Source organism: Babylonia areolata, chromosome 6 (assembly GCF_041734735.1).
Source record: "Babylonia areolata isolate BAREFJ2019XMU chromosome 6, ASM4173473v1, whole genome shotgun sequence".
NCBI classification, from domain to species: Eukaryota; Metazoa; Mollusca; class Gastropoda; order Neogastropoda; family Buccinidae; genus Babylonia; species Babylonia areolata.
In genome coordinates, this window is record NC_134881.1 from 22911676 (window position 1) to 22921922 (window position 10247).

The 10247-nt window shown below is 45.7% G+C and overlaps 1 protein-coding gene across 2 annotated transcripts in view; it reads right to left on the reverse strand.

The window, feature by feature from the left end:
• LOC143282839 (uncharacterized) overlaps positions 1-9766 on the reverse strand; it is a 28563-nt gene extending 18797 nt beyond the window's left edge. Inside the window, exons 1-4 of one of the 2 annotated variants that reach the window (XM_076588666.1) lie at positions 9665-9766; positions 7123-7484; positions 6200-6778; positions 1805-4345 (exon numbers count right to left, since the gene is read on the reverse strand). In XM_076588666.1, the coding sequence (XP_076444781.1) occupies positions 1805-4345; positions 6200-6778; positions 7123-7384 (3382 nt within the window). In that variant the 5' untranslated portion in view covers positions 7385-7484; positions 9665-9766. Of the gene's footprint in view, positions 1-1804; positions 4346-6199; positions 6779-7122; positions 7485-9267; positions 9628-9664 lie in introns of those variants that run through there. The other variant, XM_076588667.1, reaches the window with a different exon arrangement.
• Between the last annotated feature and the right edge of the window lie 481 nt (positions 9767-10247).

Consider the following 10247-nt stretch of genomic DNA (forward strand, 5'->3'; position numbering starts at 1 on the left):
CATCATGTAAGCTAATATTTTCCACATAATATGCATATATACATTATATGTACAACTGCTACATGCTGGGACCAGTTTCAAATGTATTAGGATTGTCTGTTATACTGAGTTTCTGTACTTTGTTGGTCTTTTTCCTGGCTATCATTGTTCTTTGTTTTCAATTGTCCGCTAAATGTGTTTCTGTTCTTTATACCAATTACAATGTAATAATGTAATAATGGAATAAAAATATTATTACAAAAAAAACTGCATGTGCTTCTGTTCTTAACACAATGTAATGATTAAACAAAAATACTATCTAAAAAACTGAATCTGAAAGTGTTTGTTTTTATACAATATAGTGACTGAATAATAACATTAACTCTTATCCATCATACTCGCCCAATAGCGGCTTGCAGCATAACACCCGAACATTCTGCATGATCTTCCTGATTATGCTAGTTCAATGGAAATATATTACTGATTTGGTTAAGTTCTGCTAAAGTTTTGAAGTTTCAAAGTTGCAAGATGAGTTTGATGACTGTCAAGAGTAGTAGCATAAACCAAATGACTGTTCTTATGATGATTTCTGCATGAGAATTTTGTAAAAGTCGAACATGCTCAGTGACCTAGACATCCACTGACTGAGTTTTACCGATATTGAAAGTGTAGTCGGTACATAAGTGTGAATCGATTGCCAGACTCCCGAAATCTTGAATCCACTGCCGGACCTCCCAAATCATGAATTGATTGCCAGACTGTCGGAATCAATACTGTCAGTCACTGATTGAACTGACACTTATTGGCATTATGCACGATCTTCCTGATTTTGCTAGTTCAATGGATTATATATTTCTTTTCATTATGGAGAAATTACATGTGAGCTAGGTTTGTTGTTTGTTTTTGTTTGTTCGCTGTTGTTTTTCTCCCGACCATCATAGGAAAACACATCATCCCTCAAAAATGAAAAGAACATGAAAATCAGCATGTTCATTGTTGCAATTCAAGTTGAGTAAGAAAAAGAATAAAAAGATGTGTTAGAAGGCACTGCAGACCAGATAAACTTGTTAAGTTGTTTCAAAGAAAATCATACCGTAATTAAAAGAATTTTTTTCAAAGTTGACCATCAAAATTTGCACTTTTATTTTTTTGTGTATAAATACAAAGCAACATGAGCCTGGAAACAAAAATTCTTTTGCAACTTTATTATGTGTAGAATGCAGGAAAAATAAATATGTGCAACAAAAGAAGGCAATTATATTTTTAATCAATGTTTATAATTACCCACTATCATAACCGCAAGTTATTCCCCTTGGCATGGGATTTCATGGGTGATTTGTGCTGAGCAGCTTGGGGGAAAGAGGGTTAACGCATTCTACCCCACAGCTACATGCCTGCTACAACTCCCCTAGACCAGCACTACATGAGACCACTGCAGAAAAAAAAACAAAAAAAAACCACAGGGTGGTTCAATAAAACAACAAAAATAGATGAAGAATTGTTGATCTAATTGGTCAAGCAAAGCTTTGTTTTCATGCTTCCAGAATCCGTCAGCAAAACTTAGTTTGGAATGCCAAATGTGCCAAGCAAGAATGAACCTGGGTGTGGCCGTGTATGGGGGAATCTAAATGAGTGGCGTGGGACTAATACCAGTGAAACGGTGCAGATTATGGGGCAGCAAAAAAAAAAAAAAAAAAAGAACAAAATTAGAACAGTTTGTTGTTACGAGAATACACGTACCTGGTCCACAGGGGGAGCACTCATGGTACCAGTTAATTTGTACCTGGAGCAGAATGATTTGAGAAAAACAAAAACAAACAAACACCTGTGGTTGTGACGTGCAGGGCACCAACATCACGCTGAGGAATGCCAAAGGTGGCCGGCCCTGAGGGACAGTGGCCATGGACCGGTTCTGTCAACACGACACTGTCCCGGACCAGAGGCCGATGGTGCTGACAAGCTGCCGCCTTCCGCCCTTCCATGTTACCAGATGGCAGACACTGCAGAAGAGTTCCCTGATGATGTAGGGGAGGCAGCTCCACAGACGGTGAAGGATAGGGACAGGAGGGTGGTGGGTGAATGTGGAGGAGGCTGGTGGCCGCAACGTCGGAGTCGTGGAAGATCATGTATGTGCTTGACAATGACATGTCTCCCCCTTCACCAACACTGGATGGTGGTGGCGGTGCTGATAACATCTTGCTGGGGAACTGACCGCCCAACACCACTGCTGCCGCCGCAGTAGTCTTATCTGGAGGGGAAGACACACCACCACCACCACCACCACCACTGCCGCTGCTGTCAGCACTGCAAACATGACAGTGAGGACCTGCCACCAGCCCTGACTGAAGATCTGCAGAACATCCACAGCACCTGGATTCCGGCACCCTTCCTGACCTGCCCATGAAAGAGGGATGATCAGATGTACTAACTTTGGACTGACAGTCCCCTGGATCCAGTGATAAATTGTGGACATGGCCAGGGGGCAGCACAGAGTGACACACGTCAGGGATGGCTGACAGGGTGCGGGAGGAGGGGGGACAGACTGCAGCAGCAGCCACGCCCCCACCATGGCCACAGGTCAGGGTCACCGGGGGCACACAGCTGACCACTGGGGGCAGTGCGGGGAACAATGTGGGGGGGAGTGCGGGGGGAAGTGTGGGGAGCAGTGTGGGGGTCAGGGGTTGCAGGGAGCAGTGGGCAGTAACACCAGTGAGAGATGAGGGTGGGTGTGACACATGACACACAGAAGAACCCAGGCGGCTGACAGGAACACCACCCCCCGCACCTCCTGTACACCTCAGGAAGCCCTGACCAGGCATCCTGACATCGGACCTTGGTGGAGTCTCCGATGCATCTCCCTCCTTCATTGCCGCCACCATGTCATGGTCATCATCGCCGACGCTGACCATGGCAGCTGAAGCGACGGCCTGGTTCTGGCTGACCCCTGATGCAGGCTGCCGGACATGGGGAGACATGTGGGTGTCATCATCAGCACTGCCGTCTGCAGGAGGTTCCTCCACACACATCCTGACCCTGCCCCGCCCCGCGCTCCCCACCTGATAATGGGGACCCTTACCTACACACACAGCCACATTGACCGCCACTGATGACGGTGAACTGTCCAACATCTCAGTGCAGGACAGAGGAGGAGGAGAAGGGGGGGGAGGGGGAGGGGGCAGGAGGAAGGTAGAGGACAAGGTGTGAGGAGGCTGGGAAGGGAGGGGAGGGGGGTGTCTCAGCATGGGGACGAGGCCTGAAGTCCAGGCCATCCTGCCGCCGCCACAAGCCCCTGAGGGTGCACAGCTGTGGGGCAGGGATACCTGTGATACAGGCAAAGGGACACCACTCTGCCCCATCCCTGCAGACTGGAGAGGGGCAGAGACAGGGGTCAGACAACTCACCAAACCAGTTTGAATGGTCAGACCTCCATCGGACGTCACTGTGGGGAGGGACGGGGGCACAGAAGGAAGAGGGGGGAGGAGAAGAAACCGCTGAGGCCCTGACGGAGATGATGACAACAGGGGTGGGAAGGGAGGGAACCCAGGCAGTGGTAAGGTGGAGGAGGAGGAGGGGTGGCGACTCCCAGGAACTGCAGGCAGCACACCCCTTCCAGCGAGGGTAGAGGGTGACGACTGCACCAAGGTCACCACACCCTCCCCCTGCCTTGTCCCCAACACAACCTCCCCACACGCTGACAGCGACGGTCGGGGAACAAGGGGAGGTAAGGCCGCATGACCAGCTGACACTGACATCAAGGAAGGACCACTCTGAACTGGAGGAGCAGGAACACCACTGGATCTGCTGGAAGATGGTCCGTCCATGCTGGACACACATGTCAAAGGAAGCCCCAGCTGAACCCTGGGCGAGGGGAAACTGCTTGTAGACAACACTGTCAAGGGCGCACCACCCTGAACAATATCGGCAACAGAATGCGGTAAGCACACACAAGCAGTCGCTTGCCATTCTGAGGTTGATGTGCACAGAGACGTGGGTGGGGCTGGGGGGCAGGGAGAGTGAGGGATGATGACAGAGGTGGCGGGAGAAGGGGAAGGTAGTGGGCAAGGGGCCACCCCACCAGACACAGGTGGCTGCGTTGGAAGCGGCATGGGCAAAGGGAGATCACTGTTAGTGTGAGCAGCTCCAGATGTGTGAGGGGCCACAGGCAGCAAGGACACGGAGGAGGAAAGCTGAATGGGCAGGTGGGGCAAGGGGAGGCCACTGGCAGCACCAGCGGGCAAAGAGGAGACCACCGAGGCAGGGAGGCGACCGTCTTGTGGGGGAGGGAGGAGGGGCAGGAGAAGAGGGAGGGGAGGGAGAGGGGAAAGTCGAGGGCCTGGCAACGACATCACCCCTTCCGGTCTGTTGCCTGCAAACACAGAGAGAGACCAGAAACATACACACACACACATCCACACAAGCACATGCACACATGAACGCACGCGCCCACACACACACACACACACACACACACACACAACTTCACCTAGTTATTTTCATTGTGTACTAATTACTATAGTATATGATCAGACTTTGTGTAAATTGACACTTACACAGTGTACATTCTCAATCACATACATGCAGACACTAGAATGGTGACTTTATTTTTTCCCTCCCTAAGTTTTGCGCCCTCTTCTCATCCACTATCATTCATAGTAAAAGACATTGAACTAAAGAACACACACACCCCCACACACAGACTAATACACACACACACACACACACACACACACACACACCAGCACATAGTACAAACATGGACAAAGAAATCATCCCTTACATCATAAGTCATCAGTGATGCCCCACAAAATGAACTTTTTCTTTCTATCTGCACAGTGAAGTGATCATTCTGGCCACCCTTGATTTCCAAGCTGACAATGAAGTGTGCATACTATGCACAGCCTGACACACCACAGCATAGCCATGCCAATCCTTGCAATATGAAAGGTATTTGTATTTCTTTTTATCACAACAGATTTCTCTGTGTGAAATTTGAGCTGCTCTCCGCAGGGAGATCGCGTCGCTACACTACAGTGCCACACTTTTTTTTTTCCTGCGTGCAGTTTTATTTGTTTTTCCTATCAAAGTGGGATTTTCTGCAGAATTTTGCCAGGAACAACCCTTTTGTTGCCATGGGTTCTTTTACATGCGTTAAGTGCATGCTGCACACAGGACCTCGGTTCATCATCTCATCCGAATGACTACCATCCAGACCACCACTCAAGGTCTAGTGGAGGGAGAGAAAAATCGGCGACTGAGCCGTGATTCGAACCAGCGCACTCAGATTCTCTCGCTTCCTAGGCGGACACGTTACATCTTGGCCATCACTCCACACTGTATATACTGTGTCCTCAGCTGTGTTGAAGAGGAATGGATGCATAACGACTGCTTGAGAATGTTGAGTTCATAGACATGTAAAAATCGAACTCATCTGTGGGTGTGAGCTAATCATAATAACCACTCAACTAGTTTCACAAAAGCAAAACCAATACAGTTTCCCCAGCCTGGACAATCTCTCAGAATACATTCTGGTAATCATATAAAAGGGCTGTCAATGCTCCAAGTATGCCTCAAAAAGGAAATTTTCTTCCTAAAATTATGTTTAAGTAACATACTTACTGTGACCCACTAGTGCAGACTCCGGCAGGGGTCTGATTCCTGTCCTGTGCAAACTACTACCCGCCTATGAGGAGAAAACGAAAGTAGCTACAGCCGATAACCGCCCGAAGTAGGTCACCTCCCCTTTGCATCCCTGACTAGCGCCCTCTTTTGATGATCAGTTTACCGCTAACATCTGATGTAAACATGTTTACAATATTTCTTGTCTTAGTTTCATGAATTCAAAAGTTCAGTTTGTGTTTACTGTGCTACAATCTCCATTCCCACACTTACAAGACACTCAGAATTCAACAGGAAAAGTTGTCATTTCTTAAACTGCATGACACTCAGTCAAGTTCGACTATGACCATCAGAACAGAAGAGGAGGCAACTGCTGTCCAGACTATCTGAGCTGGAATTTGATTATAGTGGAGAGTGTCTTGCCAAAGTTACATCCCCACTCTCTCTGCCAAGAGGGTTTTAGGACAGTTGTCGTTGGGATGGTTCCCAAAGGCCAACCAGGCCCATAGGCTGCAGTACTAGGCGCCAGACTAATCAAAGTAATGAATTCATTTCCATCGCGCCTTCATTCAGCATACCTGTGTGTACATGTAGGTGACCTTACCTTGACCCATGCTGGTCTCTGGTGTGGGCAGTCGCACGGAGAACATGATCAGCATGGGGCCTGCTGTCGGCAGGGTCACCCCTTGGGGTGGTGTTGTCCGTGCTGCATGTGGACCAGCACTGCCCTCACTGACCGCAAGTGGCTGTGACACGGACCTGACACTACCCTGCGGCTGGACAAGTGTGGACAATGACATCACACCACTGCCTGTCGTGACACTGACTTGCCAGTCAGCTGATGGCAGAGGGGGGAGTGACGGCCGTGGATAAACACCGCTGCAGATACTGACGCTGACGGGAGGCGGATACAACGGCGCTGCTGGTAACAATGATACACCACCATTGACACTGGGGCTGACCACAGTGTTGATCACATCCACTGTCTGGTGTGCTGTGGTGGTGGTGGAGGTGATGGTGGTGGTGGTGGTGGTGGTGATGGTCTGGGTGGAAGCCGAAACAGGGCAACGACAGACAGGGAGGTCGGTGGGTGTGAAAACAGAGCGGTCATGGTGGTGGTGATGATGGGTAGGGATCAAGGAGTCACTGTCAGAGGGAGACAGACCAGGGAGGGTGCTGCTGCCTGAAATAAACAAATGAATAAATGAATGAATGAATAAATGAATAAAAATAAATAAACAGATAAATCAATAAATGAATAAAAGCATGAAACAAACTGATCACCTACGAAGAGTTATGAATGAATAAATGAATGTATTATAAATAAATAAATAAACTGATAAATAAAAGCATGAAATGAACTAATTAAATATGAAGACACGAAGAAAGAAGAAAAAAAAAAAACCACACACAAAAAAATGACACACGTTTGCATCTGGACAAAATCATATATATGAATTCACTTCTGATACTGCATACACATACACAGTCACATTCATAAGCATGTACGCACGTCTGGAAACATACCTGACCCCTGTGGTGACTGGGCCGACACACTGAACACTGGCTGAGAGCTGAACATGGGCACACTGGAAAGTCCGGACACTGACACAGGGACCATCCTCCCACTGCCCCCCTCAGAATGCTCAACCCCAACCCCAGCCGCCGAGGACACAGAAGCACGGGGAGGAGGGGGGAGGGGAGGCAGAGGAGGCAGGTTGCCATGGATGGCGGTGTTGACGGAGTGTGTCAGCTGATCCACATTGATGGCTGGCAGGGAGTCCCCCATGGCTCAGTGGTGTGACACTGGGAAGAGTTGGATGTGCTGTGCCCTGACCATGACCATCTGTAGTGACCCTGTCTGGTCATATCTGAGTCATCTCCATTGTCTGCACGAACACGTAAACACACACACACACACACACATACACATTTATCAAAGCCAAAACTGCAGATCGGAAGTAATTTCAATATTCAAGCCATTTCTAGTCTCTTTTACCATGCTGATCACATCTAAGAGATGCTTCAATTAATCAATCTTCATTCAGAATATGTGTGATGTGTGTGTGTGTGTGTGTGTGTGGTATCTCTTGTGTGTGTATGTGTGTGTGTGTGTGTGTGTGCATGTGTGTGTGTCACTGTGTCACAAATACTGTGTGATATATCATGATCAATCATTGAGTGAGTGTATGTTTGTCAATTTGTGTTTAGCTGTGAGCGTCTGTGCCCGCTGACTGAAGCCAGTTCCAAGGTCTGCATGCATGCTTTTGTTTTTCATTTATGTATGGATCTACACTACATCAGTACATGTTTCAGTGCAGTGATGTGAGCTCTCCAGAGTGTCCATGAACTGATTTCTTCAGATGGGCTGTGGCCCCACTACATGAGCACATCGGCTGGTTTTTCACTTTCTCAGTTTCTGATTCAGTGATTGTGTTTCTGATTTTGAATAGAAGACTATGTACAGGACTTTAAACTGAATTAAGTTACTGAGGTGCATCTCCATCTCTGTGTGTATGCGTGTGTGTGTATGTCTGTGTGTGCGTGTACAGGGGGAGTTGGGGGGTGGGTGAGTAAGGGGATGTTCTTGCACTTCCAACTGCATGATCAACAAACACACACTCACACATTCATGACTTGCTGACACAATTCTGAATTGATGATAATGCAGTCTCTTAAGTATGCATATCAAATATGTGTGGTTACAATCTAATAGTATCTTATCATTGTGATAATATTTTGAACATACTTTTGTGAAAGTGGGACTTGAAGAAATGGTGTGTGAGTCTGGGTATATACTGTGTTTACATGTCATGTACTTTGTCAGAATGAGGTTGTGGTGGATACTGTTTGTGTACATGTATGTCAGTACTATGTGCCATGTCAGCTGACTGTGGTGGTACATCATGCTGGAAGCCTGCTTGTGTTGATTTTTATTTCTATCTTATTCTTATTTTTTAGCTTCTGTGGTGCCCTTGGTGCATATGATGCACTAATACTATCCAGCCTCTCTTGCTCTTTTTTAAAATTTACATGTCTCTAAGCTGAATTACATAATTTCAATAAAGTCTGGTGAGACTGCCTCCAGAGCAGGACACTTCATTCCTAACCATACTGAATTATGAATCAGATTTCAGACAGAACAGATTGTAAGATAATATAGACTTTTTTTTTTCTTTTTTTTTGGGGGGGGGTGGGGGTGGGGGGGGTCAGGGGAATGAATGAAAACATAAAAAAAAAAAAAAAATTCAGTGAGAGATCTATAAAGAGAGCCTGAGGACTGAGACAGGCTATTCACAGAGAGCAGACAAAGACTTGCATACTTAAATCTGTACTCAGTAAAAGGTAGAAGATTAAGAAGATATTTGATCGAAACTTTTAAGACATTAAATAACCTAAATGATGTAAAACAGTAAATGCTAGACATATATTTTTTTTAATGTCGGATTATGATGGTACAAAGAACTCAGTAGAGAAAATTTGTTTAGAACACTGCAACAGCAACCTTAGAAAAAATCCATTGGCTAACCAAATTGCACAAATATGGAATGCACTACCAACCTATGTTAGTTAACTTGCACAAAATACAAACACGTTAAAAAATCTCCTTCACACCAACACCATCTTAACAGAAAAAATGTTTGATTATGTAATATGAAGAAGTGTACTTACGTGTACTTGCGTACCCGGCCCAACATCAACAAACAAAAGAAGAAAATAAATAAATAAAATGAAATGAAAGAAGTTTAGATGAAGATTCGCTGGAGACATAAAAAAGGCCTTGAGGTCTAGGCAGATGAATTGCCAGTCCCTATACTACTACTATTACTACTACTACTACTACAGATATGCTGACACAGAATGACTCTTTATTCATTTATCCAATAGTTCTAAGCACTTTCTGTGCATAACAGTTTACATCTGGTCATCAAGCTTTTACTGGAATCTTCTGTTAAACACACACACACACACACACACACACATACGCACAGAGAGAGAGAGGGGGGGGGGACAAGCGATTGAGGAGGGAATGAGAGAGATGACATTAAATCACAGGGTAATCTTTTACGAGTTCAAATGTGTTTTCTTAGCTTCCCACTGCCTTGAACACCGGACGCTTCTGATACTTTCAAAGACGTAAACATTGCCACCGGAAATTCTGTTCTGTGTGAATATACACAAAGCATTTGTGCATTTGATATGAATTTAATTGTGATCTTGATGGCAACAAATCTCTCTCTATCTATCTATCTATCTATCTATCTATCTCTAACCCACTGTTCTCCCATTATTTTAGAAAGGTGATTGCAATAACTCAAATACGTAGCATAGTCTACAATGTTGGTTACCTCTGGATACCGCGTTGACTGGAAAACCACTTTAAAACTGATGATTATGAAGGAGAAAAGAGGTGAAACTGAAATGATTTCAAATCAGACTGTGTTATGGCATCTTAGTGACGATTGGTAGTTTGAAGGAGGATATTACTAGTTATGAAAAATGCAATTTCTGTGAACGTGAAAAAGACTCAGCACAAGATTATCTGTGTTGTTGCACAGTGTCACAAAAACAGACGATATACTTGATAAGATCTTTTTGCTTGCCAAACATTTTATATACAGATACAGATTTAACAGTCATTGAACATCTCT